Source organism: Tachypleus tridentatus, chromosome 6 (genome assembly GCF_004210375.1).
Source record: "Tachypleus tridentatus isolate NWPU-2018 chromosome 6, ASM421037v1, whole genome shotgun sequence".
Classification (NCBI taxonomy): domain Eukaryota; kingdom Metazoa; phylum Arthropoda; class Merostomata; order Xiphosura; family Limulidae; genus Tachypleus; species Tachypleus tridentatus.
The window spans coordinates 85,023,516-85,050,164 of record NC_134830.1 but is presented as its reverse complement, the minus strand read 5'-3'; the positions used below and the strand labels follow the sequence as shown (position 1 = coordinate 85,050,164).

Here is a 26,649-nt window from a genome sequence, read left to right as displayed (position 1 = left end):
TTCACACACCAAAAACTTGTGTTCGTTTTCATGACATTAATAGGTAATATCTTCACGTTCCTATTAAGCATAAACTATTGCTTTGCAAGTGCAATTAATTGTTCGTTTAATAATATTTTGATGAAGTATGCTTCATGTTTTACAAATGAATATTTCTATATATAAACTTTATCAACGTGTTGTAGTCTTTCAGAACAATGTCTTTCAGTTATTTGGTACATCGCAAACGCAAACTATCGTGGCAGGGGTTTAGTTCAGGGTGGGGTGTTCAGGAACGTTGTGGTTCCTCTTCGTCCCCTTTCGTGAATTGTTATTAGGTTTAGTTTTATTTATTTATTTATTAAATAATTTTTGACTCTTTTTTTTTTTTTTTTTGGATGGAGGATGTCACTCTAAATGTTATCTTGGACGGAGGCAAAGGCAGCAATGGAGAGAATGGCCGAGTCCTTTCCCGAAAGGAAGAAGTCAAGCAAATATGAACATGAATTCAATTCAAACGACCCGACTCAGGGTCTGGCAATGAAGTTGCCTATTTGGTACATGTCATACCTTTCACTTTATAAACTACTATTAATAAAACATCCAGTCAAATGGTACGCAAACCATTTATGGTTAATTTTACAAAGTACATTTACATCTGAGAAAAGGGAAAGTAATAGTATGCATAAAAAATAAATTTATTAACTTTTATTATTAATAAAACATCCAGTCAAATAGTACGCAAGCCATTTATTGATAATTTTACAAAGTACATTTACATCTGAGAATAGGGAAAGTAATAGTATGCATAAAAAATAAACAAACTGTAAACTGTACATTATGTGGTTAACAGACTATGGTAATAACCAGTACTTAAATCCAACCAGATTATTCCCCCTACAACCATGTGCTGATACAAATATCTAAACAGACATGCAATAATGTGGACATTACTTTGGGAAATAACTGTTTAAAATAATAAAATTAGGATGTTAAGGTGTCTAATACAGTTCTTTCTACACCCTGCCAATTCCTTTCACTTATATATATATCAAACAGTTGAATACACTAATAACGCCATAACATAAATTGCAGCTATTAACCACAAGAAATCTTCATGACTAAATCTAAAAATCAATATTACTACAAGTAATTTCGTATTAAAAACCTTATTTTTAATGTTGTACTTCAAAATTCCTCAGCAATTTATGAATAACATGACTCAGAATTCTACCAATTGATATTAGACATATCTAACAACAGGCTTGTTCAATGGTCGAGTTTCTACAAATTTTAGTCATCTATAACAGATTACATACATATACATTGCAGATACACTGGCTTGTTAAAAAAAAAAGACTATTTACTGAACAAAACTAAACTGCTTTCAAATGCAGTGTTACAATACTCACTGATGGTGAATTAAATGGGAAATGTTACCATTACATGACACTCATTCCTGAATTGTCAAAACAAGCTCATTACATAAATGCTTAAACAAATGCTGAATATTAATCAGCAACATATCAAAACTTAAAATCAGATTTAGCTTGACCTATGTTTAACTCTGTATAACTGATATACTGATGAATGCGATTTTCCAGTTTTTTGACAAATTTCTTCCTTCACTGAAAAATCTTGAGACAAACCACTAAACCAATCAATGTTAGGAAAAAGTTCAGAGAATGTAATCTAACTCATGCCGAACAAAGTTGTTTCTGTTATCATCGGGAATTCTAGGATATCCAGCAACCAAGGCATCTTGACCTCCAATATACAGTGTGTTATAGATTTTCCAATACACATCTCGAACCTTTCGAGCTGGATGAAACAATCCCTAGAAATAGAAAGCAAGTACTTGGAATTAACTGAGTGAAGTTAGTATCATATAATCATGTTAACAAATTTTATCAATACTAACTATCACAGCTTAGTTATGAAATACATCTTGCAAAAAATATATTTCAAACAGAAGTCTAGCATGGAAATTTTTTTATCTTACTGTTCTAATTACAATGGAAAACTCAGTTAACCAGATTTTTCAATATCTTGCATTTTAATAACCAGTGTAAAATTTAGAATTATTTACTACAGGGATGAAGCCATTCCACAACATCATACAGTTTAGCTGCTCTGATTTATACAGTACATCTGATAGTCACAATTATAAAGCTTACACACCTGAAAGTGTTAAGCTTTATACCACATACAAAACTTTGGATCTTCTACTAACAAACCCCAAGTTTTTCCCCCAGTACAAATTATTAATACATTAGATAAGCAATACATGGTAGTTAATTATTCGTTGGTTGGATCATTTAGTGTTTTATGGCACAAAGCAGCTAGGCTATCTGCACCAAACAATTGGTAAAAAGTTAAAAGTAAATTTAATAAAATTCATAAAAAAAATAAAGGTAAAACAAAAAGTTTAAAAAACACAAATAGCATAAAACCAATGTTTACATCTAGTCTACAATATTAAGAGAAATACTACAGTAATTCAAGTTCTAAAGGACTTTCTATAGCGTAACTGTAATTATCATAACTCGCTAGGAAGACTTAACAGGTACGTACAAAAACTGTCAGTCACCTGAAGTTGGCCTTTCCAATCCTGGTTCCGAGTTATTTGACGTTACGGCCATTTTCAAAAAGGAAAGTAATAAAAAAGTTTTAAAAGACATGGAGCAAAATTATAATAATAACTTGCCAGGATGACTAATGAGAAGCTCAAAAGAACTGTTAATCACCTGAAGTTGGCCTTTCCAGACCAGTTTCGAGTTATTTAATGTTACAGCCAGTTTATAATTTCAAATCGAACTATATGAACTGTGATTTTTAAAAGAGAGCTGCATTAAAAAAGGCATAATGTATAAATTAAAACATTTAAATGGCATTAAAAAAATTAATGACCTTTAAAAAACTAAAAACATTACCAAGGTGGACAGTGTCACCACCACCAATAACACTGTCTAATGTTCTTTGGGACAGAACATGTTTAAAATGATGCCGTTGATGGAAGTCGTAACAATGACAAGAAAGTAAAATGTGGCTTATTGTGATCTGAGTGTTACATAAATTACACACTGGTGCATCAGTTCCAGATAAAAGAAAATATTGAGTTAAAAAACTGACCAATGTGTAGTCTAGTTAGAACAACTCCCTCTTTCCAATCCTCAAGGAAACAAGATGGCTGGAGTCAAATATAGGGTTTTATTTGAAAAAGCTTGTTTTCATGTTGCTCACTCCAAATCGACTGCCAGCTGGAAACAAGACGAGCCTTGTATACAGGAATATAGTCATGTACATGACAGGCACAGCTGTGACAGTACCAGAGCAGATAGACTTAACTGCAGTGTTGGTGAGCTCGTTCCAGCAAATACTAACATGGCACAGTATCCAGAAAAACTGGATAAAAGTAGATGTTAAAGAGAAATGGGCCAATCGGTTTTGAATATTGGCAAGAACAGGGTATGAACCAAGGTGAAGCAATTCCAAGGCCAGTAGAGAAATAAGCAAATCAGTATAAATAGTGCAGTTTGAGAACTGATTAGCTTCTATGTGATCCAAGGCAAGATAAATAGCATGCAGTTCAGCAGTGAACACAGAAGTTGTAGAAAGGATTTTGTGCACAACCACCAAACCACAACAAACAATGGCAGAGCCCACACAGTCACCTGATTTCAAACCATCTGTATAAATAGGTATGGAAGGATGGTTTGAAAGATGTTCAGCAAATAACAGACAGTATTTTCAATTGGGAGTGTCTACTTTTTTCAGATGACTTAAAGGTAGGTCACATTTGGGGAATGTAATAAGCCATGGTGAGATGCTTTGGGAAGGAATGAAGTTTCAAAGCATATATAACTGGGGAAGTGCAGAAAGCCCCAGTGCAGAGCTGAAGTCCTTGATGATGAATATAATCTAACATCTTTAAGACAGATGGTCTGGTGAAACCATAGACCAGTGATGCATAGTCGAGTTTCGATCGAATAAGAGCACGATATATCTTTTAGAACAGAACATTGACCCGCTCCCAAAGTCGTGGAAGAGAGGACACAGAGGATATTCAGTGCTTATGTATATTTGACCCATCGCTGCTTGACGTGCGGTATAAAGGTCAGCTTACAATCAAAGGTAAGCCCCAAGAACTTTTTCTTAGGGACCACAGATAGCACAACTTCACCGATATGGAATTCAGGATCAGGGTGAATACCCTGTTGGCAGCAAAAGTGCATGCAAACGATTTTAGAGAGGGAAGTTAAAGCCGTTTGTTGTGTTCCACTTCAGTAAATGACTGAGGGCAGCCTGTAGCTTCCGCTCAATATACCTCATGTTTAACGACTGATACGAGATGTGAAAGTCGTCGATATAGAGCCCGTTTGCAACAGTGAGAGGGAGTTGTTCAATGGTGGAATTAATCTTTATACTAAAAAGTGTGACACTCAAAACATAGCCCTGAGGGACCCCAAGTTCCTGTAAAAAAGAACGGGAAAGTGTCAAACACACATGAACTTGGAATCTCCCGCCTATTAAAATTTTTTAAATAAATATGGGTTACGTGACTCAATGTCAAAGAATATTGATATAAGATGTTGTCATTTGAGAAAGCCTTATTTGATTGACATTTCAAATCGATTCAAGTGGTCCATGGTGGAGCTCTTTTGTCAAAAGGGCGAGTGTGTGAGAGGAGGTTTAACCATCCTCTCAAAAGTCTTACAGAGACAGCTCGTCAAAGCAATTGGACGGTAGTTGGAAGAAATCTTGGGATCATTCCCAGGCTTAGAGAAAGGTAGGACAATAGCCTGGTGCCAGATCCAGTTAAAAACAATCAAAAGGATAGCAAGAAAAGCAGGAGATAGATGGTGCAGCATGTCATAGTCTATATCACCGGGTTCAACTGATGTACTGCCTGACTGATGAAGGGCCAGTCTGAGTTCCATCAGTATAAAAGGATGATTATGATCATAGAGATAATCAGCTCTAAAGGAGAGAGGTGATTGCTCTGCCTGAGTCTTGGTGGCTAAGAAGGTGGAAGAAGAAGCACAAGTGCTAGATACCCAGCAAAAGCTTTCACCTAGAGTATTGGCAATGCTTCAGGTATCAGCTACTTCCTGGCCATCAGAGAGGGAGGGCCAGAGAGGGGGACAGAATTATATTGCCCACTGACCTTTTGAATCTTGTCCCATATGACTTTAAAATTGGTGGAAGATATGCTGGTTGTGAACTTAATCCAATATTCCTTCTGGCTTTGAAGTCTTACCCACTGTGCACGGCTCCATTGGAAAGTGATGCAGTTTGAGAGCGTGGGATATCTACGGAAAGTATCCTAGGCCCGTTTTTGAGCCTTCCATGCCACGTGGCAGGCAGGATACCACCATGGACAAGGAAATAGTGGAAAACGTGTCAGGGTTTTAGGAATACATTGAGCAGTTGCTTGTATAATATACAATCAGTTACTGCTACCACACAGTTGTCTATTGATGGCTTATAAATGATGACAGGATCAAGTTCTGTGAGAGCAGTGAAAGAGGGCCAGTTTGCCTGATCCAGCTTCCACCAATGCACATGGGTCAGGTGGCATCAATTATGGCTAGTCTCTCTTAAGATTATAGAAAAATGATCACTGTCTCCTCCATGAAAAAAATGGGAGAATAATGAAGGGGAGCAAATTGAGAGATCAATAGCAATAAAGGACTGACTAGATGCATGGAAATAAGTAAAAGAACCAGTGTTGAAAAGAGAAAGGTTGTGATTAGAGAGCATACACTCTACAGAGCAACCCCTCCTATCAATATCAGCACTACCCCAGAGGGGATGATGTCTGTTAAAGTCCCCCAGGATGAAAAAGGGAGATGGCAACGGTTCAATGAGAGCATTGTCCAGGCGACAGATAGAGAGAACAAACAGTGATGGTATGGCCCAAAGAAACAGATGGCTACAGGCTACAAGGGTGCATCAAATAGCAATGACAGGGTGGGCACATGCTGATCAACCAACAGTGCCACCCCTCCATGCACTTGTCCATCGTGCAATCTGTCATTTCTGTACAAAGAGAACTGCTGATAGGTGAATGTATCGGCAGGTTTCAGAAATGTTTCCTGAAAGGAAAGACATACAGAATGGGAAGTAGCAATCAGTGTTTTGATATCATCCAGGTTAGAATGTACACCTTGACTGTTCCATTGTATCAGGATGGCCATTTTTATTTACATACGATATGGGTGGAGAATCCTTCTGTTTACGGCCACGTCTTTTTTTCTTTACTGTCCTTATTCAAGGGAGGTCTATTGACCTCTATGGATCCTGCCCCTGGGTCGATTGGGTTGGTCTTTACTGTTGGAAAGGGATTTCAGTGACTGAGACCATAAATGAATATTTGTTTTGCATCTTGGGGTGGGAGAAGAAGATGTATCTGAGGAAATGCCTGTACCTAAAACCAAAGGATATGGATCTTAGGGTTTGTTGGAATGTATGTAAAGGACAGAGATAGGTGTTGAAGTTGATTCATCAACTTTTTTAACCATGGAGGTCAAAAGACTATTTGTTTGTAGAACTATTCTTTTGGAGGCACAGAGAGATATGTCTGCACTCCCACTGAAGTTGTGGAACAAAGTGCAGCAGCATATGTCCAAGATGAGATGGTTGATAGCAATTTTCAAGCCTCAGGATAAGTGATGTTATGAATTATTATCAAATGCTGCACCTCTTTTTCTTCCAACCATTTAGAGCAAGAACAAAAGTAGGATGGGTGAGAGCTATTGCAATTGACGCAGCGAGGGTCCGTTTCACACTCACAGGCATCGTGGTCCTGGCCACTGCAATGAGCACACGTCAAGGAACCACAACATGACATCCTAGAGTGACCGAATGTCTGACATTGGAAACATCTGAGAGGGTTTGGAATGTATGGCCGTACCCTGCAATTAAGATAACCCTCCTTGATGGTGATGTAAATGTCAGAATGAGGACACAGGTCAGCATCATGGTTCCATCTTTGCAGGTGGATATATGTCTCACTGCAGAAACTCCTTAGGTGGAGAAACCAACGAGAATCTCTAACTCTGGGATGTTCTTCAAATCCCTCTCAACAATAACTCCTCATGACGAATTCAAAGTAACATGAGGTGTAACCTCAATAGGTATATCCCTGATCACCTTTGAATGTAAGAGGAGTTCACTGTGTTGAGATGTGGATGTTTCCACCACTATGTCTTTGCTGACTTTGGAGAGCCAGCAACTCCCTCTAGTCCCTTTTGAATGAAAAAGGGAGACATTTGCCCTAAAGGCATGTCTGAAAGTGAATGCAATATAAGAAAATGAGGTACAACAGGTGGTACAGATGGTGAGGACTGCTGCTCAGAATCTACAAGATGTGGTTGTTTACTTATAGACTGTTTTTCACTATTTTATTAAGATTGTTAATTGGAGTATCCACAATAAAGAAAAGGAAATTTCGGTGCTCACTGACCCCACCCACCATGGAGCCCTACAAGGGGACGCACTACAGTGTCAAACAAGGACACTGCAGCAACACCAGGGTTTCGTGAGCACTTCACCCAAACACCAGCATAAGGTATAAAGCCCACAATACCTGTTGAGAACATCCAACACTAGTACTTGGTTGACTGTAGCCTGAATGAACCAGCCAATTGACTCTAGGGGGCCACCCCAAGGCTGCCTGTCTACAAAAATTCAAGGCCAAAGTGGTGTAGTAGGATTTGACCCCTCAACCACCAGGATCCTCTCCTCCCCTTCATGGGTTGCCATACACGGCAAACACGTGGGTGGATGTTTAGATCCCAGAGGAGGTAAACTGAAAAAACAGAACCTTCCTGAGAGATCCCCTCACCACGTACAGGAATCCATACCGAGGGTGTAGTTAATTATATTAGAGAAGTATTAATATGTTACATTAAAATGATTCTGACTCTTATTTTTATTGCAATTGGTTCTCTCAGATAACACAGTTTTTCAATATTGTTTTATTGGTCATGTTTACACAGTATTTTGCTTTTATTATAAATCTGTATGTAGTCTCTTCATTATCCCTTTTCAGTCTGAGCATTCCCAGTATTGCTTGCAAAAAGTGCATGACATCAAATTTTGAAAACTTATCTGAGGTATTCTCACACACTCTTCAAAACAAAATTAAAACTGGAATGCTGACATACAATTTTCTTAAGTTTCATTAAAATGGTTTGATAAAATAATTAAAAATTGTAAAATCTAACCATAATTGTTAACATCTGACCTCCTCTTGACACTTATTCATATGATAAAACAGTAAATATATTATTTGATACTTGGAATTTTCATTCTTTCTCATAGAACTTTCTTATGTACATTCACAAGTTATCATTTATTTATAGTATTTTGTTAATTGTAAATAAAGAAAGGTAATAACTTAATGAATTTCCTGTGTGTGTGTGTGTTTTTATATTACAGAAGTAATTAAATTGTCAGTGAATTAGTTTGTTTGCAAACAATAACTTCAATTTCATAACTCAAGGCCAAGCCATTAATGAATGCAAAGGTAATGCTTTGTTATTAATCAAAGATAAGGTACAACTTTATAAGTAGACCAGAAACAAGTTTCAAGTATGAAATATTGTCACAAAATACTATTTATTTATATTAATTTTAGTACTTTAGATATTTTTATTGCATCATTTGTTTCAACAAAATGATTTATTGTGCAATGTTATTTGACGTATGTCATGAAACTAGTTATCAGTTTAGCTGTTATGCATAAACATGATTAAATGCATTTGGATTAAATTTCAGTTTAACAACATAACATTTTTGTATTGAAAAGTAATGCACCTAAGAATATCACATAAGATGGATATACAACTTACATTACTCTACTTCAAAAGCATCTCAACATGTGGGTACAAATACAAGTATGGGACAATAAATTTTGCTTAACACTCTCACTGGACAAGTATATAATGTACTGATTACACATAAATGGTTTTATGAAAAATCTGTATTTCACAAATACTTAATTCTAAGTAATATGTTTCAATAAGACATATCCACTGCAAAACAACCTTACTGATTTATAATTACAATTGCACAATCCATTCTACATGATTTTAAAGAATAATTGGCAATAAGTACACAAACATTAAATAAAACATTTAACACATACACAAGATAAACTCTAATATGTATAAATAATATCATGTATTAAACAAAATTACTTTGGATTCTCTCAATGACAGATGACTTGAAGCAACAATCACATTATTTCCCATAATGATTATTTGTTCAATATCAAATCAATTTGTAACTCCAGCAATCATGTTAGTTGCAGATGTGTAGTTAAAATTTGTGTATCAGACTGTGGTTAAATAACTGAGTTTTATCTATCATTTCTTTCTACTGTAACAAAGATCAATCAGCTTTTGTATGTGCTCTTAAGTTTAGTTTTGCACTAAAGACAGTTAATTATCATTTTAATAACAAAACAGCTGATTTACAGGTAATCAGCAAGTAAGAATTGAATAATATAAATGTTTATCTTTTATTTTGGTTTCAAGGACAGCAAAGAGTTTACCTTAGTTAACACTCTCAGAGTAACTTTTGAGTACATTTACAAGTTCAAACTATCCCATCCTTTTACACTCAAGTTGTACACACGTTAGCAAGATTTAATGGTATCTTGTTATGCTTGCTCATAAACACGTGCCTCCTCAAAAGTCAGATTCTCCCTATTAACTCTTTGACCACAGGTATCACCGATGCTATTTTTAAAACCCTTCTGTACATGTTCCTGAGTTACAATCAAAATTTAAATGAACCACTTAATATCAACGTATATTTTAATTAATTACTATTATCAAGTACATTATAACTTAGAAGTTTTATATTATCTAAGTTTTATTCTTTTATTTTGATAGAAACATTTTAAAACTGCAGGTTTTGTTGTCACACAATCCACTCTGTTACAAGTCTAACCTTATGATACTGTCAGCACTCAAGGCCAAATCAAATTTTCATTTTGTCTTTTATTAGCACCTGGAAAACTTCCACAAATTTCACTATGGGGATTTTACATTCTAATATTTCTAAACTTAAGGTTGATCATGCCCACTTACAAAGTCAAAGCTGTGTTGCCACGAGACACTTTGAAGTTGAATGACATGCTCAAAACCAGTAAAAAGAGGATTTTGCTCTATTTAGTGATAGCCTAAAGAAATCTCTAACAGTATGTGGATTTGTAGTATGTGATAGAAAATAACCTTATTCCACTGTTCTTTTGAAGTGTACCTAGTGCTTGGCATGCATTTCTCACCTTATGTGCATTAGTTTGCTAAACAGTTAGACTGCATTTAAATTTGTTTGTATTTTAATTAGTTATGTATTATTTGTGCTTATAAGTACATATTTGAAAATTTTATGATTGCATACATTTACTTTATGTAGTGTGATTTGTGAAGTGGAAATGTTTAAGCAAAATTGCATCATTTGTGCGAGCAAGCATTAGTGAAAGAATGTGCGGACAACCTTTGCTCTGTAATAACAATGGGGTTACATTGGTAAACCTGCATCAAGAAGACAAAAAATTGGAATGGAAAATTAAAGGATCTAGAGATTATGCAAATGAAAATTGAAAACTATAAGGTAATATATAGTATATTTATACTCAAAATGAAAATCACATTTTATGTGAACTATACAGAGTCCAGATGCAAATACATTGTTTTAAGTAGAAGAAATCAAAATTGTTTATTTTTCTGACCAAATAATGTTAGGATCATTCAAGACAAATGTAGAACTATTTCACAAAGTTTCATTTTCATAAAGAACTTTAAAGAGAGTTACATACTTACTAACAATGCAAGTAGGTCATCATCATTGAGCTAAATTTTGTTTTACCCTTTGGAGAATTTGAAAATTCTAAATTTAGGTAAATCTGGTATATAGTTATCAAAGGAACACTAACAAACAAATATAAACCTACTCTTAAAATTTCAGCTCCTGTTAATTTTTTTTAATACAAACTAATTAATCATTACTCCCCCCACTGCATATGCATACATATTTATTTGTATGTTTCAATTTCTATTTGATACTCTTAAACTTGCAACTTTATCTTTTGAAGAAAAAGTTTGAAGACAGATAATGCATATCCCAAAAGATCCAAAATTAAATGTCTGTTTTTATTTTGGTCTTGTTCCTCTTGTTGAAATTATAATTATCTTTGAAAGAATTCACTTTTAATACCTGTAATGAGTATTGAAGAATTTTTATAGGGCCTAATGCCACTCGCAGTCCTTCCACAGCACCCATAAAAGCTTGTACTAAATGGGGAGAAGTTTCAAATATGTTGGGCCAAACATAGTTGAGAAGGTGAACAAGAGCATCTTCACAGCCAAATCCATATACTCCAAGAGCCATGTGCTGAATAGCAGCACAAGCTGTCTGCCTGTGGACTAAGTCCCTAGAAAGCAAACCAAGAATTTAATAAATAGAAATGAATTCTAAAAGAATCACAAGAAACACTTGCTTACTCTCATATGGATATACAAAGTTTTTAGATTCAAGTCTGTTAAAACATGACAATTAGTAATTAAGTTTATCAAACTTCAGTGCTGGATTCAGAACAGCACCTATAAACATCTGGTAAGTTCATTTCCTGATTACTACAACCAATGCTCTGACTAAATTGTGAAGTTACCATTTATTTTTGCTATCTATGAAAGCAATATTTTGTACTTTATTGCTTCAAACAGCTTAAAAATTTATAGTAAAAAAATCTCAGATGGTTATAACATCTGCCCTCAAAGGTCTAATTAGATTATAATGATGTACGTAGCATATAACACACACGTTCATATAAGGTTACAAAATATATTTACAAATGACAGGTATGGGTAGAGAAAGCACTGGTAGAGGAGCAAAGAACCTTTTGATCTTCTTTGGTCATTATCAGGTTCACAAAGAAAGAAAGAGGTAACTGACCGGTAGCTCACCACATGTTTGAAGGCAGTTGTGTAATTGAGTGTAAGAATGTAGAGGGCATGCTCAGATGTTGGATTATATTTATTAATATAGGTATAAAAGTGCTCCTTTGTATTAGTTTATTTTGGGTTTAAGTTGTTGTATAAGTAAGGCTTCTTTAATTTTGCGTTTGTTAATGTTTGTTTCTATATTTAGTATTTGAGTGTTTTCTATGGTTATGTTGTGTTTACTTGATTTGCAGTGTTTGAAAACACATGAAGGTGACTGTCTGTGAATCTGGTTTCCATTTTTCTACTTGTTTCTCCGATATAGAAGTTGTGGCAGTTATCACATTATATTTTATAAATAATGTTCACTAATCTACTAGTGCTTTCTCTACCAACACCAGCAGTTTGTAAATATATAATTCTCTACAAGTGGGTTTTCTGGTCATCACAGGTTATAAAATAGTTATTTGTTTCTAAACTACTTTATTGTCAGAGCATACATACACACTTGACAATTCTTATTTAGAAGACACTGTTCTTGCACCTTGCGAACGTCCTGGTTTATTATGAAGCAACCATGACGACTCATAGGTGCCTTTTTTTTTTACTTATATAAAACAACTTTGTAATAAAGGTATAGATTAAAAGAGAGAAAAATGAAAAACAGATGTTTTACATGTATCCCACAAGTAACAATTAAAGAATATCAATGTACCTTATTCTGGTTTTTAGGATAGCAAACATCTTTCTGCAGAACTTAATGCTGAACTTTTATTCTAGACATATATTAAGCTATTTGGAAATATTACTTCCTATAACATATTGTACGAATGTGTGCTATACCCTTTTTTTTTTGGAGGGGGGAAGGGTGGTATAAGCTAACAAAAAATTAATTACTTGCAAACTTTCAATCTTTTAAGCATCTACAAGGAAGAAAGTAAATGCTTTTTTTTAATGTTCCAAACATTATAAACAAAGTTTTGAACAAGTAGGAAAAATCAATTAGAATGTTTTTTTTTAATGAAGTTATGCTCTAATGGATTTTTGTTGCACAACATTCAGTTTTGATAATTATATGACAGCACTAAATATAAATCAAAATAGATGCAAAAGATCTCAGTAACAAAAGTTAGGACAATGTTTTTGGTACTGACAGCCTTAGTTATAAAATACAACCTCACATCAAAACAGGAATACTATTATATGTCAATATAGCAAATACTGAACTTCACTTTAAATGGCAGTTCTAACAATAGATAACTCATTAAAAAAAACCTTTCTTTACTGCCATAATAACGACTATAGAAGGACACAGTATATTAAAAAGCTAAAATAAACTTTACAGTCCAAGTTAAACTCTGTATACACAATTTTGTGCTGTTAGTAATCTTTTATTCTTGTTTTATATCACACTGAGAAAGAAACAGAAGCATTTGTTTTCTGTTAACAAACTGAAATGGTCAGTAGATTTATAGTTTTAGGTGAGTCAAAAAATCCCAGAGTATATTATTTCACCAAGGTATTCACAAGGTCATAGATTAACAGATGAACAAAATATGAGGTACATATTTATAACAAACTACCAAAAAATGAGTGAATACAGACATAAACCTAAGGTCAGAATGAATGAGAGAGAGAGAGAAAGGTGTCATATACCTGTCCATTAAAGCATCTTCCAACAGTGGGGTAACTGCATAGATGTAATCTTTACCCATTTCACCAATGTATTCGAATAAAAAAGATAGAGACTTTAATACTCCATTTTGGACATTTAGCTCAGGAACTCGATACTCATTCATCAGAGCTGGAAGGACTGTAAATGGAGAACAGGTCTCTGCCACAATAGCAATGGCTACAGTTGTGCACACACGATTTTGTCTTTCTTGAACCTGTTAAACACATGCACATAATAAAAAAAAATTTCATCAATGAAAAACAAAACTGGTTATCACAAATGACTTCATACCTGAAAGAACTGTGAAACACAGAAATATGTAAAGACAACTGAGGAAATAATATTGCTCAGAATCTACACTGATTTTAACTAATAAAAACAAAATACACATCCATTAGCCCCCACTCTATAGGTGGGACAAAATGCATGTCAAATGTTTATGGTTACATTTGAAATTTAAACTACTCTGTTACAAACGTATCATGAACATAGAGGCAAAAATCATCTTAGAAAGCAGATTTGTTCTTGAAACAACACTCAAGACCTTCTATCTCAATGATTAAGGCTACTAAAATACTGATAGCAGCAAGAATTTGATTTTTTAATTGTTAAACAAAATTCATTCATTTGTTCACCATGTTATTTCTGTTTCACAAGCCTACAGAAAAAAGGCAATGACTATTTTGTTCAAACTTAGGCTAACTTACCCCAAAAATTCCCACACAGGTCATAGGACTATTTTTATGTTGATTGTTGAAAGAGATGGGGAGATTTATTAATTTTTTAACTGCTGATCAAATTTCTCTCCATTCAAGCATGAAAAACTACAGCAAAAACAGTTAAGTATACTGCACCAAAATCTATGAACTACTAAACAAATGCTACAAAGGTTGTATTTTTAAACCGATTTTTCAAAATTGAGATTTCCACAAAAATTTTCTAAACTTTTCTTTGCTACCAACACAAGCTTTCTGAAGCCATTCACAAATCACAGAAATGTAAAAACCATTTAAGCATTGTATAAAATACTTATTACAGTGAGTAATGGGTATATCCATTAAGTGTCTCTAAGCTTTATTATTATTGATTATTGTTTTAGAAGCTGCTACAGAAAAAATAAATATTTCAAAAAATTGGATAATAGTGGCAAATCCAGTATTCAACATGTTATGGTTTTAAAATTAATTCAAATGCCTTCTGTCTATGTTACTTTCTCAAACTATAAATTCCTATTTTGATTATATGTTTACATTACTAATGAATTTTAATGGAGTCAAAATAGGGACTTATACCTTAAGAAAGTAATGTACACACTATTTCCAATCTAGTTTGTTCACTTTAAAATTTTAATTCATCTTGTTTCAGTACTTTTTGACAATCTCTATTCTCTTTCTTAAATTAGCAATGTTTAATTATCTTGCATCAATAAACTTGGCATTAAAATGTAATTAATAAATAAAATTTCAATATTATGTTAAAGTTCTTAGTTGTATGATGAAATATATGAAAAAACAAACAAAACCCACTATGAGAATTATGGAATTTAATAAAAATTACTTATTATAATATAGGGATTACTAAAGCAAACTCCAACTTTTATAGACTTCAATCTTGTTTGTTAACTAGAAAATCAGAACCACTTGCTATGCCCACCTCTTACATTCACACTTCACAAACTGCTCATAGTTCTGTCTAGTTTTAATAACCATATTATTTATGACTAACCGAAAGTCAAAGTTTTAATCTATCAAATGAGTATATTATTTTTGCTCAATTATGAATTCTGATTTTTTTGTGTACCAATTACTTGTGTTTACTAAAACCTCGCCAAAGTTTGTGAAGATACACAAAACATTAAAAATTACAAAATGGAAAGTATGATAATCACTTTGGAGTCACAAGGGCAGAATTTTGCTGGGCTTGAAATAAGAACTGCAACTAATTGAGCCAAGATGCCATTACTCATGTCATCTATTCTGCTGCTGATGGTGTCATTTGAAAGAGGAATTTGCAATAACTTATTTTCAGCAGCTTTTCCCAGCATGATATTCACCATCTTCAATACAGCTGGTTTTATGAGTGCTTCACCAATGGCGTGTGGTTTGCGCTGCTCTGATATCAAGTACGCAACTTCGTACGATGCTGTGAGGATCGGTTTGTTGATGGGTACAAAGCCGAGAACAGGCAAAGTAGCCTTTTCATCGAACCTGGCTCTCTTTACCTTGAATTCAACAAGCGTTGTGTTTTTGTATTTCCCATCTCCATGCAGCTTTAGGGAGTGTTCTCTTAGTTTTGCCAGTGCTAGACTAGAATTGCTCAACTTGACATTGCACATCATGCACTGAGGACATTGACTCTCATCATGTTCCGTTACATACGTGAATCTATATTGTACGTATTTGTCGACCACTTTCTGTTTTTGTTTGACACAGTTAGTATGAAGGGATTGAAAGATTAGGATAAAAAATCACAAATGATGCACAATTACTATAGTCACAAGTCGACTGCTAAGCGCACAAAGTACCCTGCAGCCAATGATGGCCAATTGGAGCATGATGTCATGAATCATACAAGTGGGGTGAAAGGAACGGACACACTCACAGTGTGTGTGTATTGACCTCCGCCGAACCCCTGAGACCTACTCACTGAACCCCAGGGGTTCAAATGAACTCAGGTGAAGAACCACTGATTTAAGGTAGTATATACCCTTTAATAACTAGAAACACAACATGAATGAATGTAAATTTTATAATTTGCAAGAAGTGGCATACCTTTCTCAACCAGAAAAAAAGACCATTAAAATTACAATTCTGCACCTAATTTCAAACTTTTTTTTCCCCCCAATGTCTGACAATTGTCATTCTCATAGTGGTTTATAAGTCATAACTTCAGATTTGTTGATGCTATAAACTTCATAATTAGCATGAATATGAATTATTAGTGTATCTATAGTGTGTGCTAGGTAAAGTTCACATGAAATTTGGTTTTTTATTAAATGGCCTTTAATAAGTTGCTGTAGCATATGTTCTACTTGGGCACAACTCACTAGTACCTTAATTACACCTTGAATTAATTCATAGTTTTCCTTAGTTCAGACTAATTCTTCACATCCTCTCAAAGTCTGGACTCATTTTCAGGAGCAATTCAGTTGTGTTTGTAAACGTTTTCACAAACATAAGATATCTGTCTTTTTTTTTTTTCATGGTATGCAAACTAGCCACAGTGGTAATTTTAATTAACATGTACCAAAATATGTCTCTCTACCTATTTTCACATATTTGTATACTAAATGCATGTCATGAAAATGTTTTTTTTCTGATATAAAAGGCCTAAACTTAGATAACACTATGTAAAGGACATATGCTGTCATACAAACTTGAACATTAACTTACAACTTCAAAAAATCTCCATAATGTTGTTTGTTAGTAAACATGCTAATTCCTAGAAAGCATGTTAGGTATACAAAAATTGGCAGCCTCATTATCTGTATTCAAGACATACAGTAACTCAAAGGGAAAGCTCTGTTCCTTAATTAAGCATCAAAACAATTTTGTTATTTTTGCTTACCCTTAAATTGTTCAAAAGTGTTGCTAATACATCATGAGGACCTATGGCTTTTGCAATGTAACCAAAGGTGTTAACAGTAGCTCGGCGAATTGCTTTTTTGTGAGCTTTCAGCAACTCTAGCAATTCAAAACAGATTCTCATCCACTCTCTAGCTGAGACATATTCAGCTCCCCTGTCGGCTATACGCCCAACCAGATCAATACAATTTTCTTGTACTTTCTCATGCCTGTGAAAGAAGTTTTCAAGTATTACAAATAACCAGTATTAAGTTTTTACAAGAAGTCTGCATAAAAACAAGTTAAAATTAAGGTAGTTAAGCATTCTATTCTGCTGGCTTCAACAGCATAACTGGCAACAGTTTGTTCACTGGAATTCCAAGAAATTATTTTTTAATGTTAAATTTTAATTTTAGTGCTTTCCAAAGAAAGCCAACAAGTTTTAATATTGTATTAAAACAGGCTTCTCAGTAAACCTGAAAATTATATTACTTTATTCTGAGTGGTACAACTAACATTCTCAGAATTAACCTCTAATCATAAAGTTCCCATCAGATTAAGCCTCCCTAAAATACTGGCACATTAACTATAACTGATATTTTGAATTAAAATGAACTGCAGAGATTTTATGAATAAAAATATGAAAACATAAAATTCCTTCCATACAAAATTAAAATATTTTGATTAATTTATGAATTTACCATGTTTTTAATCTCTTACACTTCTCTTGTTTTAAATGTAATAAACATTAGAGAGTAAGGGTTATGATTCTGTCTTTAACAGTCACATTTTAATAATATAACAGTAATCAAAAACTAGTAACATAGACATGCTCATACTTTATTATACTACTGTGGTGGAAAAAGTGCATTTATAAACAAGTACACTTTACCTGTGCTGAAATATTATAATATATATATATATTTTTTTACCTGTTTTTAAGAATGGGTGTTAAACGAGGGAGTAAATCTTTTATTGGTGGAGTCATTTTGTGCATGCCAATTACATTAACAATTGCTTTTAATGCTCCTAGAATGGAACCCAGAACTTCTGGATATTCTTCTCCAAGGTACTCATACAAGACCACACCTAAATGGCCCATCAACTTTTCTTCTTGACAAGTCTTCATGACAACAGCAATACGGGAGATAAGGTCAGCAGCTTGTTGCCGGACTTTGGCTGATTTATTGTTTAACCTCCACAAGATGGTACCACATATTTGTGGTAAGTACGGCTTGACTCTCTTGCCAAGAGCATTGACAATTGTTCCAAAACCATTTAGCATTACCATATCCTGTTGAAGTAGATATATCAAAACATTAATAAAGCTAGCCATGAAAAACTACTGTTAAAATGAAATGTAAAATGAAGAAGCAGTTGGTGCACAATAAACTTCTCAGTCAGTCCAATGGTGTTTAACTTGTAGGTTTGTAAAATTCTATTTTTTATACAATTTTAGCTTAAATTTCTGAAATACCTGCACTTAGCAACAACTCAGTGTCAGAAGCCATTTGCATTATTATGGTAAACTTTTTTTTTTTTTTTTTTTTTTTAAGTATTCACTTTTCTTCGTGTTCTTGATTTCTGTGCTATTTTGGTGTCAGAGTTGCACCCCAATATGCCATGGTTCTGCACTGAAACATAATTTCTTATCGAGTGCAACTGTTATGGTTAACTTTCCTTGCCTTCATGTTTGCTTTTTATTATATGGTAGTTGGTGAGTTTTATTCTTACCCATGTTTTTTCTGTTTAGCACAAAGGCTAAAATGACTAAGTATTGATTTTTTAAACTGGGAAATTTCATATACAAGTGTGCACCTGACACTCCTGTGAGTTGTGTTTTACATTCCTGGATAGAGGCAAAATTCACAATGGACTGATATTATGTAATTAGAAATTTTATATTAACACAAGATGTTTCATTACGTTAAAAAGATACAGACAATAAAACTTGTATAATTTTGTATAAGGTATGAATAATATTTAATGATATTACAAACAAAAATTTAAAATATATTTTAAAAATATTTTTACTTATATATGCAAAAACGGCTCGTTTGGGTTCAGAAAATATTTTACGTAGAAGAGAGAACAACGTTTCGACCTTCTTCGGTCATTGTCAGGTTCACAAAGAGAGAGATAACTGACCGGAAGCTGACCACATGTTTGGAAGGGGTTGTGTAACTGAGTGTCGGAATGTAGAGGGCGGTGTCAGATGTTTGAATATATAATTTTATTTTATTATATTTAATACAGATATAAAGGCGTTCCTTTATATTGGTTTATTTTGGGATTAAGTTCTTGTATAAGTAAGGCTTCTTTAATTTTGCATTTGTTTATGTTTGTTTCTTTATTTAGTGTTTGAGTGTTTTCTATGGTTATGTTGTGGTTATTTGACTTGCAGTGTTCGAAAACGTGTGAAGGTGACTTTTTGTGTTTTTTGAATCTGGTTTCCATTTTTCTACTTGTTTCTCCAATATAGAAGTCGTGGCAGTTATCACATTGTATTTTATAAATAATGTTGGTGTGATGTTTGTCAGTGTAGTTTTTACATAGTATAGACCTCAGTTTTATGCCTGGCTTTTTAATAAAATTTGGTATTAACTGGAATGTCATATTTTGTTACTAATTTTTGCCAAATGTTAATTATTTGTCTGCTGATGTCGGTTTTACGTAGGTAGGAATAAAGTGTTTGTGAAATTGTGTTGGCTTTTTTCATTTTTAGTAGTAATTTGTTCAGTTGCGTCTTGTGTGTCTTTGTTGGATTTGTGTGTTTCGGTTTAAATTTGTTCATGTCTGATAGGATGTTTTTCATTTTTTGGATATATTTATTCGTGTTCATTATGACTATATCGTTACCTTTATCTGCTTTTAGAATTTTTGTGTTTTTGTCTTGTTTTATGTTGTTAATGGAATTAATGTCTCTTTCTGTAAGATTGTTGTTTAGCTTTCTGTTTTGTGGAATTATGTTGATGGTTTTGCGAGAAAATTGTGAAAAAAACCATCAACATAATTTCACAAAACAGAAAGCTAAAAACAATCTTTCAAAAAGAGACAGTAATTCCATTAATTGTTCGCTCTTCTACGTAAAATATTTTCTCAACCCAAATGAGCTGTTTTTGCATATATATTTCTCTACAAATGAGTTTTCTTGACATCACTGATTAATATTTTTACCTGATATTGGAAATGTTAACGACAAGCACGGTTTCTATAGTATATATCTCATGTTCTCAGATTTAAAATGTTCTTTATGTAAAATGGAAAAGTTTATTTTAAAAATGTAATGGAAATAAATGACAAGGTTAAAATGCATTTCTGTTTTATAATAATAATACTTACTTCTGTAGTTTGTTCTTGAAAAGCATAAAGAATTCCATCAATCAGTTGTTCTTCTAAGCGGGAATCAATGTCTGCTGCTCCCAAATTACCCATTATTTTTTCTATGGTCTCCATCACCATTTTACGATACTGTTCATTTTCATCTTTTAAATCATCCACTATTCGATTGATGATTTCTGCAGCTCCAACTTTATTAGCTATTTCTACTGTTGTGTCTACTAACTATTAACAAAAAAATTTCAGTATATATGATAAACTCTTACAATAAAAATTATTGTTACAATTAAACCATTGGGTAGTTATTTATAGCTGGGGAAAGAGAGCAAGTATTACTTGTACATTTTAACAAAAGAAAAACAAAAAAGATCTATAAATGCATAGTTGCATTTAACTGTGGAACATATATAATTAAAATTATAATTTTTTGGTAGTTCAGAATGCATATATAAAACCTAAAAGTTGTTTTGTTTAGCATTCACCACGTGCAAAATTCAGGCAGGTCTTAGTATGCAAGTGATTACAAACTTCTTTACAATGCGAGCAATGACTGCAACTTCTGTAATGTTAGACAGGGATGGCTGAAAGGTCAGTAAAATAATGTATAATATTACAAGATTTTGCTATTTAGATGAAACATTTCTGGTTTCGTGTTATAATTTGTAGCCATTCTAATATAAAAGAGTAACTGAAATATTATTCCCTAATATTTTATGGCAGTTATGAGGTTGATTAATTCTTCTAAACTGTACAGAGATAAAATGGAAAAAACAACAGATAAAACAGTTTATATATATATTTATAAAAAATTAATATTTATTTAGATTTTATAATGAGCTTATAGTGATTTTGCAAAAGCAATTTGGTAATTTTGTGATGCATAAAGGTATTATGAATCATAATATCAAAATTACTTTGCATGTGGGATAGTCAACACTTAACATTTAATTAGGAAAAGTGCATAGGCACATATTCAATTAAGGAATTTTAAAACTTAATTTAAAAAACCTTATGTTCTCTGTACAAAAGCATTGTCATGTTTAACCCAGCTACAGTTTAAATAAAACACAATGCAGTATCAAATAACTTTATGTGAAATTTATTTTTCCAACTGGCTTTGCACTTGGAATAAAGAAATACTGCACTACTTGAATTTTTTTTAAAATTCTTGTATTTGTCTAAAAGCAAAAAATTATCAAATGACTTTGCAGCACCCAAACTTTATCAAATGGTTAACAGATTGATTACCACTATGCCATTTGGAATTAAGTGTCAGAAACTGACCAACAGAATGGTCTGCTATCTGTCACAATGGTAATAAAAATTTATAAAACTACTGAATCATTGCTATATTTTCTGTTTGATTTTTCTTCTTTTTCACCCACTGATTGCTTCACAATTAACACATTTCTTCCTTATTATGCAGAAGTTAAGTCACAAATTTGCTATTTGACCTACGAGAAGTACTCCTCTGTAGATGCCAAATTTCATAACTATACATCCTGAAAAGTATGTCGTCAATTCAAAGAGCTGAAGAGACTTGATATTATCAGCTTCGGCTTATAATTTTGGTACCCTTTCTTCCTACTGATAAACTGCAGTAATTTGTTAAAAACTGTCTATTTGAATAACCTGAAGCATAGTATAAAAATAATCACCAACTTACAGGAGGTCATTTGAACTGCTAATTAGAAGAAATGCAAGATGAAATCTCAACATTTCCAGGAAACAATTACATTCAATTCACCTACTATCATACATGATAAATCAACATAGCAAAGATTATAACTATCCTAGCTGCACAACCATTTAAACTGATTGTGTGTGTGTGTGTGTGTGTGTGTGTATATTATGTGAAATTCCACATGTTTTTGAGTCTTGACTGCAACAAGGCACTACTGCAATACATCATTTTGCCAACTTAACAACTCTGACAGTAAATTACTAGATAATTCTACACTTTGAAATATTTAAATTTCATATTTGAAATACAGTACTGTGCTAATAACAGTAACAGAAAGTACAAAAATTCCCAATATGTATGATAGCTTTTCTCTATGTATCTGCATAAACATATTAATAGCATAAACTTAACTTCTATAATAAAATGAAAAATGTATGTTGACTACCGCAAGTTCACACTCTATGGCCACTGCTCATCATTATTTAAAACATTAAACTATTTAACAAAATTTTTACTTTTTCTTATTCCTGGGCTACTGCCCAAGTGTTATTTCCCAATTGCTTATGCTCTTAAGTAAATGGAAAAGACCTATTTTTTCTCTTCAAAAACATTGAATTTGTGACCTGGGTTATGAAATTTTCAAATTTACCCATTTTCCAGAACATTCCAGGTAGATTCAGTGCTGATAGAGAATTTTCTCAAACTTACAAGAGTTTAAGAACTTTCTAGAATGTTGTAGAACTTAAGAATTTTCTACAACTTTCCACAGTAATATATATATATATATATATATATATAGGGCTCACAACTCACCACTTCAGTTTAGTTTTGGCTGCCTAAGTGAACATATAGATTTATCTGATTTTATCAGAAATGGCATCAAGAAGCTGCAAGCGTTCTCCAAACATATTTTGCTATGTATATGGTAAATTTATCAAGACAAGAGCAAAAAAGTACTCTGTGACAGCATATGCTAAAATGTGTGAAGCCTACAAGGCACATTTCAGCATGCCTGTCGGGGATTAAGACAAACCCTGGGCACATCATTTCACCTGTGAGTACTGCAAAAAAACTAAAGCAAATTTGTCACAGCTTTTAATAAGAAGTCTGCAGCCTTCAAGTACCTCCAAGACTTCTTCCCTAAGCTGTCTGAGGCAAAGGTCAGAGCTGGTGCCTTCTTTGGACCACAAATAAAGAAGATTCTGGAGTGCACAGAATTCCCCAAGAAGCTCAGTTTGAAGAAAATAGTTTGGGGCAGCTTTGTTGCACTGGTTTCAGGCTTCTTGGGCAATAAAAAGGCCAAAAATTATGTGGAAATGGTTGAGGCTCTGGTGTGAACTACGGCAAAATGGGCTGCAGGATGTTCCTGAAAGTCCATATCCTTGACGCTCATCTTGATAAATTCAAGGAGAACATGGAAACATACCTAGAGGAGCAAAGCGAGTGCTTTCACAAAGATATACTGGACTTTGAACACCGCTACCAAGGAGCATATAACAAAAACATGATGGGAGACTATATTTGGGGGCTGAAACATGAAAGTGATTTACATTACAGTCACATATATCGAAAAACTACAAACTTCTAAACATTTTTGTACAACTTTAGTATAAATACATGCAAATGTTGATTCATATGTTGTTTTATTCAGACCTTATGTAAATGAAAATGTGCAAGTTTTCCAATTTTTACATAGAAAATAGGTTAATTTCTAAGTTTCATTATCCAGGTCACAAAAGCAAAGTTTGAAGGGAATAATGGTCATTTACTGTACTTTTACAACACAAGCAATTAAAAATAACACGTACTATCTAAGAACAAAATTCGTGTTACACAATGTTATCCAGCATGATACCAGATAAAAATTTTAACTAGAAAAGATGTTCAAGTGTGAAAATTCATTTTTAAATATATGGAATTTTCAAAATACTCAAAAGCTACTCTTCCTAAAGCACTAACAACTATTATCTAATGAAATAAAAAATATACATACCTGTCTGTAGTTTCGTCTGTCAAGTGCCATCCTGTGATTCCAGAAATGTTTGAAGAAATGTGGCAAAACTTCTTCTTTGATATACTGTGGTTCCACACCATCTGTACCACAACACTGTTTCACCACCTACATATAAAAAAAAAATTTATATAACACCATTTATTATTTGATGTATCAAAAGCTATCTTATGAGGCTAAAAACATTTTCAAAAACAAACAGTAGTGACTGTGTATACTGACAAACTTCTACATTATGATTATTTATTAACTATTTTTAAAATTGATTACAAGTAATATTAATAAACACATTATGAATTGGTTGGTTGGCATTTATTGGCACAAAGCAACTAGGCTATCTGTGCCAAACTGGTAAAAAACAAAAAGTATTATAAAAGGTAGAAAAAATAAAAATCAATAACACTGTTAAACATCAGGGGTAAACCCACAGAAAAGACATGGTGAAAATGGTGCCATCTTTTATGGAAGTAATGACAGTAAAACAAGGGCTATTCTGACTTGAGTGTCATAAAGGTCACACACTGGTGGATCAGTTCCAGATAAATTAACAAAAAAAGTTAAAAAACTGGGGCCAATGTGTAGCCTAGCTAGAACAACTTCCTCCTTCCAATTCTCACCAAAATGAGGGATGGTTAAAAAACAAAAAATTCGATCCAGAAAAGCTTGTTATGATGTTCTTACTCCAAGATGAATGCCAACTGTCCTGAAGTGGAGCTTTCAATACAGAACTATAGTCCACATACGAGAGAGGATAGGCACAGTTGCAGACAGGCTTAGCTGCAGTGCTGGTAAGCTCATTCCTTAATATACTAATGTGGCCAGGTGTCCAGAAAAACTGAATAGAAACAGAAGATAAAGAAAAATAAAGTTTTTTTATGAAGTGATTTCAGGGCTAGAAGAGAGTCAGCACAAATAATACAACTGATGTACTGCATAGCTTCTTTGTGATCCAGGGCAAAAGAAATGGCATACAACTCAGCAGTATATTCAGAAAATGTAGAGAGGATCCTGTGAGGAACCAGCAAGTCACAACAAACCACGACTGATCTCAAACCACCTACATAAATCGGAAAGGAAGAACAGTTCGATAGATGTTTGACAAAGAGCAAACAATACTTTCTCCTTTCTCAGATGACTCAAAAGTCACAGATAAGAATGGTAATAAGTCATTGTGGGATGGGCTGATCAGTAGAGACAGCAATGTCATCCAATAATCCACCCAAATCAGACAGCTGTGCCCAGACAAAAATGCCAGAGGGAAGAATGATAGACTGTTTAATCAGAAAGTGCACAGCCCACTAATGAAAGAAAACAGAACTCCAGGTGGGATGGTGTGGCAAGAATTGTAGTTTCATGGCATACTGCAAAAGAAAGTTGCAAGTGGTGGAGGTGAAGAGAAGGTTCGTAAACTCAGTGTACAAACTCTGGGCTGGAGAAGTGTGGAAAACCCCTGTGCAGCACCAAAGCCCCAGGTGGTGAATGGGGTCCAACATCTTCACGGATAAGTTCCCTGCAGAACCACAGACTAGAGACGCATAGTCCAGTTTGTCACAAGTGAGAGCATAATAGATCATGAGCATAGAATATTGTTGTGTTCATCATGAGGTAAGAGGACATAGAGCATGTTCAATGCCAAAAATGAAAGCATGCTTACGGTCAAAGATAAGCTCCAAGAGAAGAACTACTACTCCAAAACGTCTTGGGACCAAGATGTATACCTCATTGGAGCAAAAGTGCATGCAAATGGTTTATGAGAAAGAAAAGGTAAAACCATTTATTGATGTCTACTTCACCAAGTAACTGAGGGCAATCTGAAGTTGCTGTTCAATAAATTTCATGCTCAATGACCAACACGTTTCCAACAGGAGGAGGAAGCTGAATAGTGATAGCATTAATTAATCTTTACACCGAAAACTGTAACATATGGAGAAATCAATGGCAGTAAAAGACTGACTACAAATTGCATTAAAATAAGTATAAAAACTAGTACTGAAGAGAATAAGAGTTGTGATCTGAAAGCATATGCTCTATGGAATGATCCATTCCACCAATAAACACCACTCCAAGGGAGATTGTGTTCATTAAAGTCTCTCAAGATTAAAAAGGAAGACAGAAATTGTTCAGTGAGAGCACCAAGGTCTGCTTAATCATGAGTCTCTCTAGAAGACAGGCATAGAGAACAAACAGTGATGAAACTACCCAAAAAAACACAGATGGTGACAGCTTCCAAGGACATATATGGCAAAGAGAGGGTTGGCATATGCTGGTCAACCACTAGTGCCATCATTCCATGCACTAGTTTATCAAACGTGTTATTTCAGTATAACAAAAACTGCTGAAATATGACTGCATCAGAAGGTTTCAGAAATGTTTTGTATAAGAAAAACACACAACGACAGGAATCAATTAAGGTCTTAAAGCCACCCAGATAAAAATGGAAA

The 26,649-nt window shown here is 33.7% G+C and overlaps 1 protein-coding gene across 2 annotated transcripts in view; it reads right to left on the bottom strand.

Annotated features, from left to right (window-relative positions):
- Positions 1–714: 714 nt before the first annotated feature.
- The window catches only part of Sf3b1 (splicing factor 3b subunit 1), an 83,124-nt gene continuing 57,189 nt past the window's right edge, over positions 715–26,649 (bottom strand). For both annotated transcript variants that reach the window (XM_076505845.1, XM_076505846.1), the window contains 7 exons: positions 24,191–24,316; positions 20,517–20,738; positions 18,107–18,468; positions 17,179–17,404; positions 13,593–13,825; positions 11,212–11,428; positions 715–1,816 (listed from right to left, as the gene is read on the bottom strand). In XM_076505845.1, the coding sequence (XP_076361960.1) occupies positions 1,658–1,816; positions 11,212–11,428; positions 13,593–13,825; positions 17,179–17,404; positions 18,107–18,468; positions 20,517–20,738; positions 24,191–24,316 (1,545 nt within the window). In that variant the 3' untranslated portion in view covers positions 715–1,657. The remainder of the gene's footprint in view (positions 1,817–11,211; positions 11,429–13,592; positions 13,826–17,178; positions 17,405–18,106; positions 18,469–20,516; positions 20,739–24,190; positions 24,317–26,649) is intronic.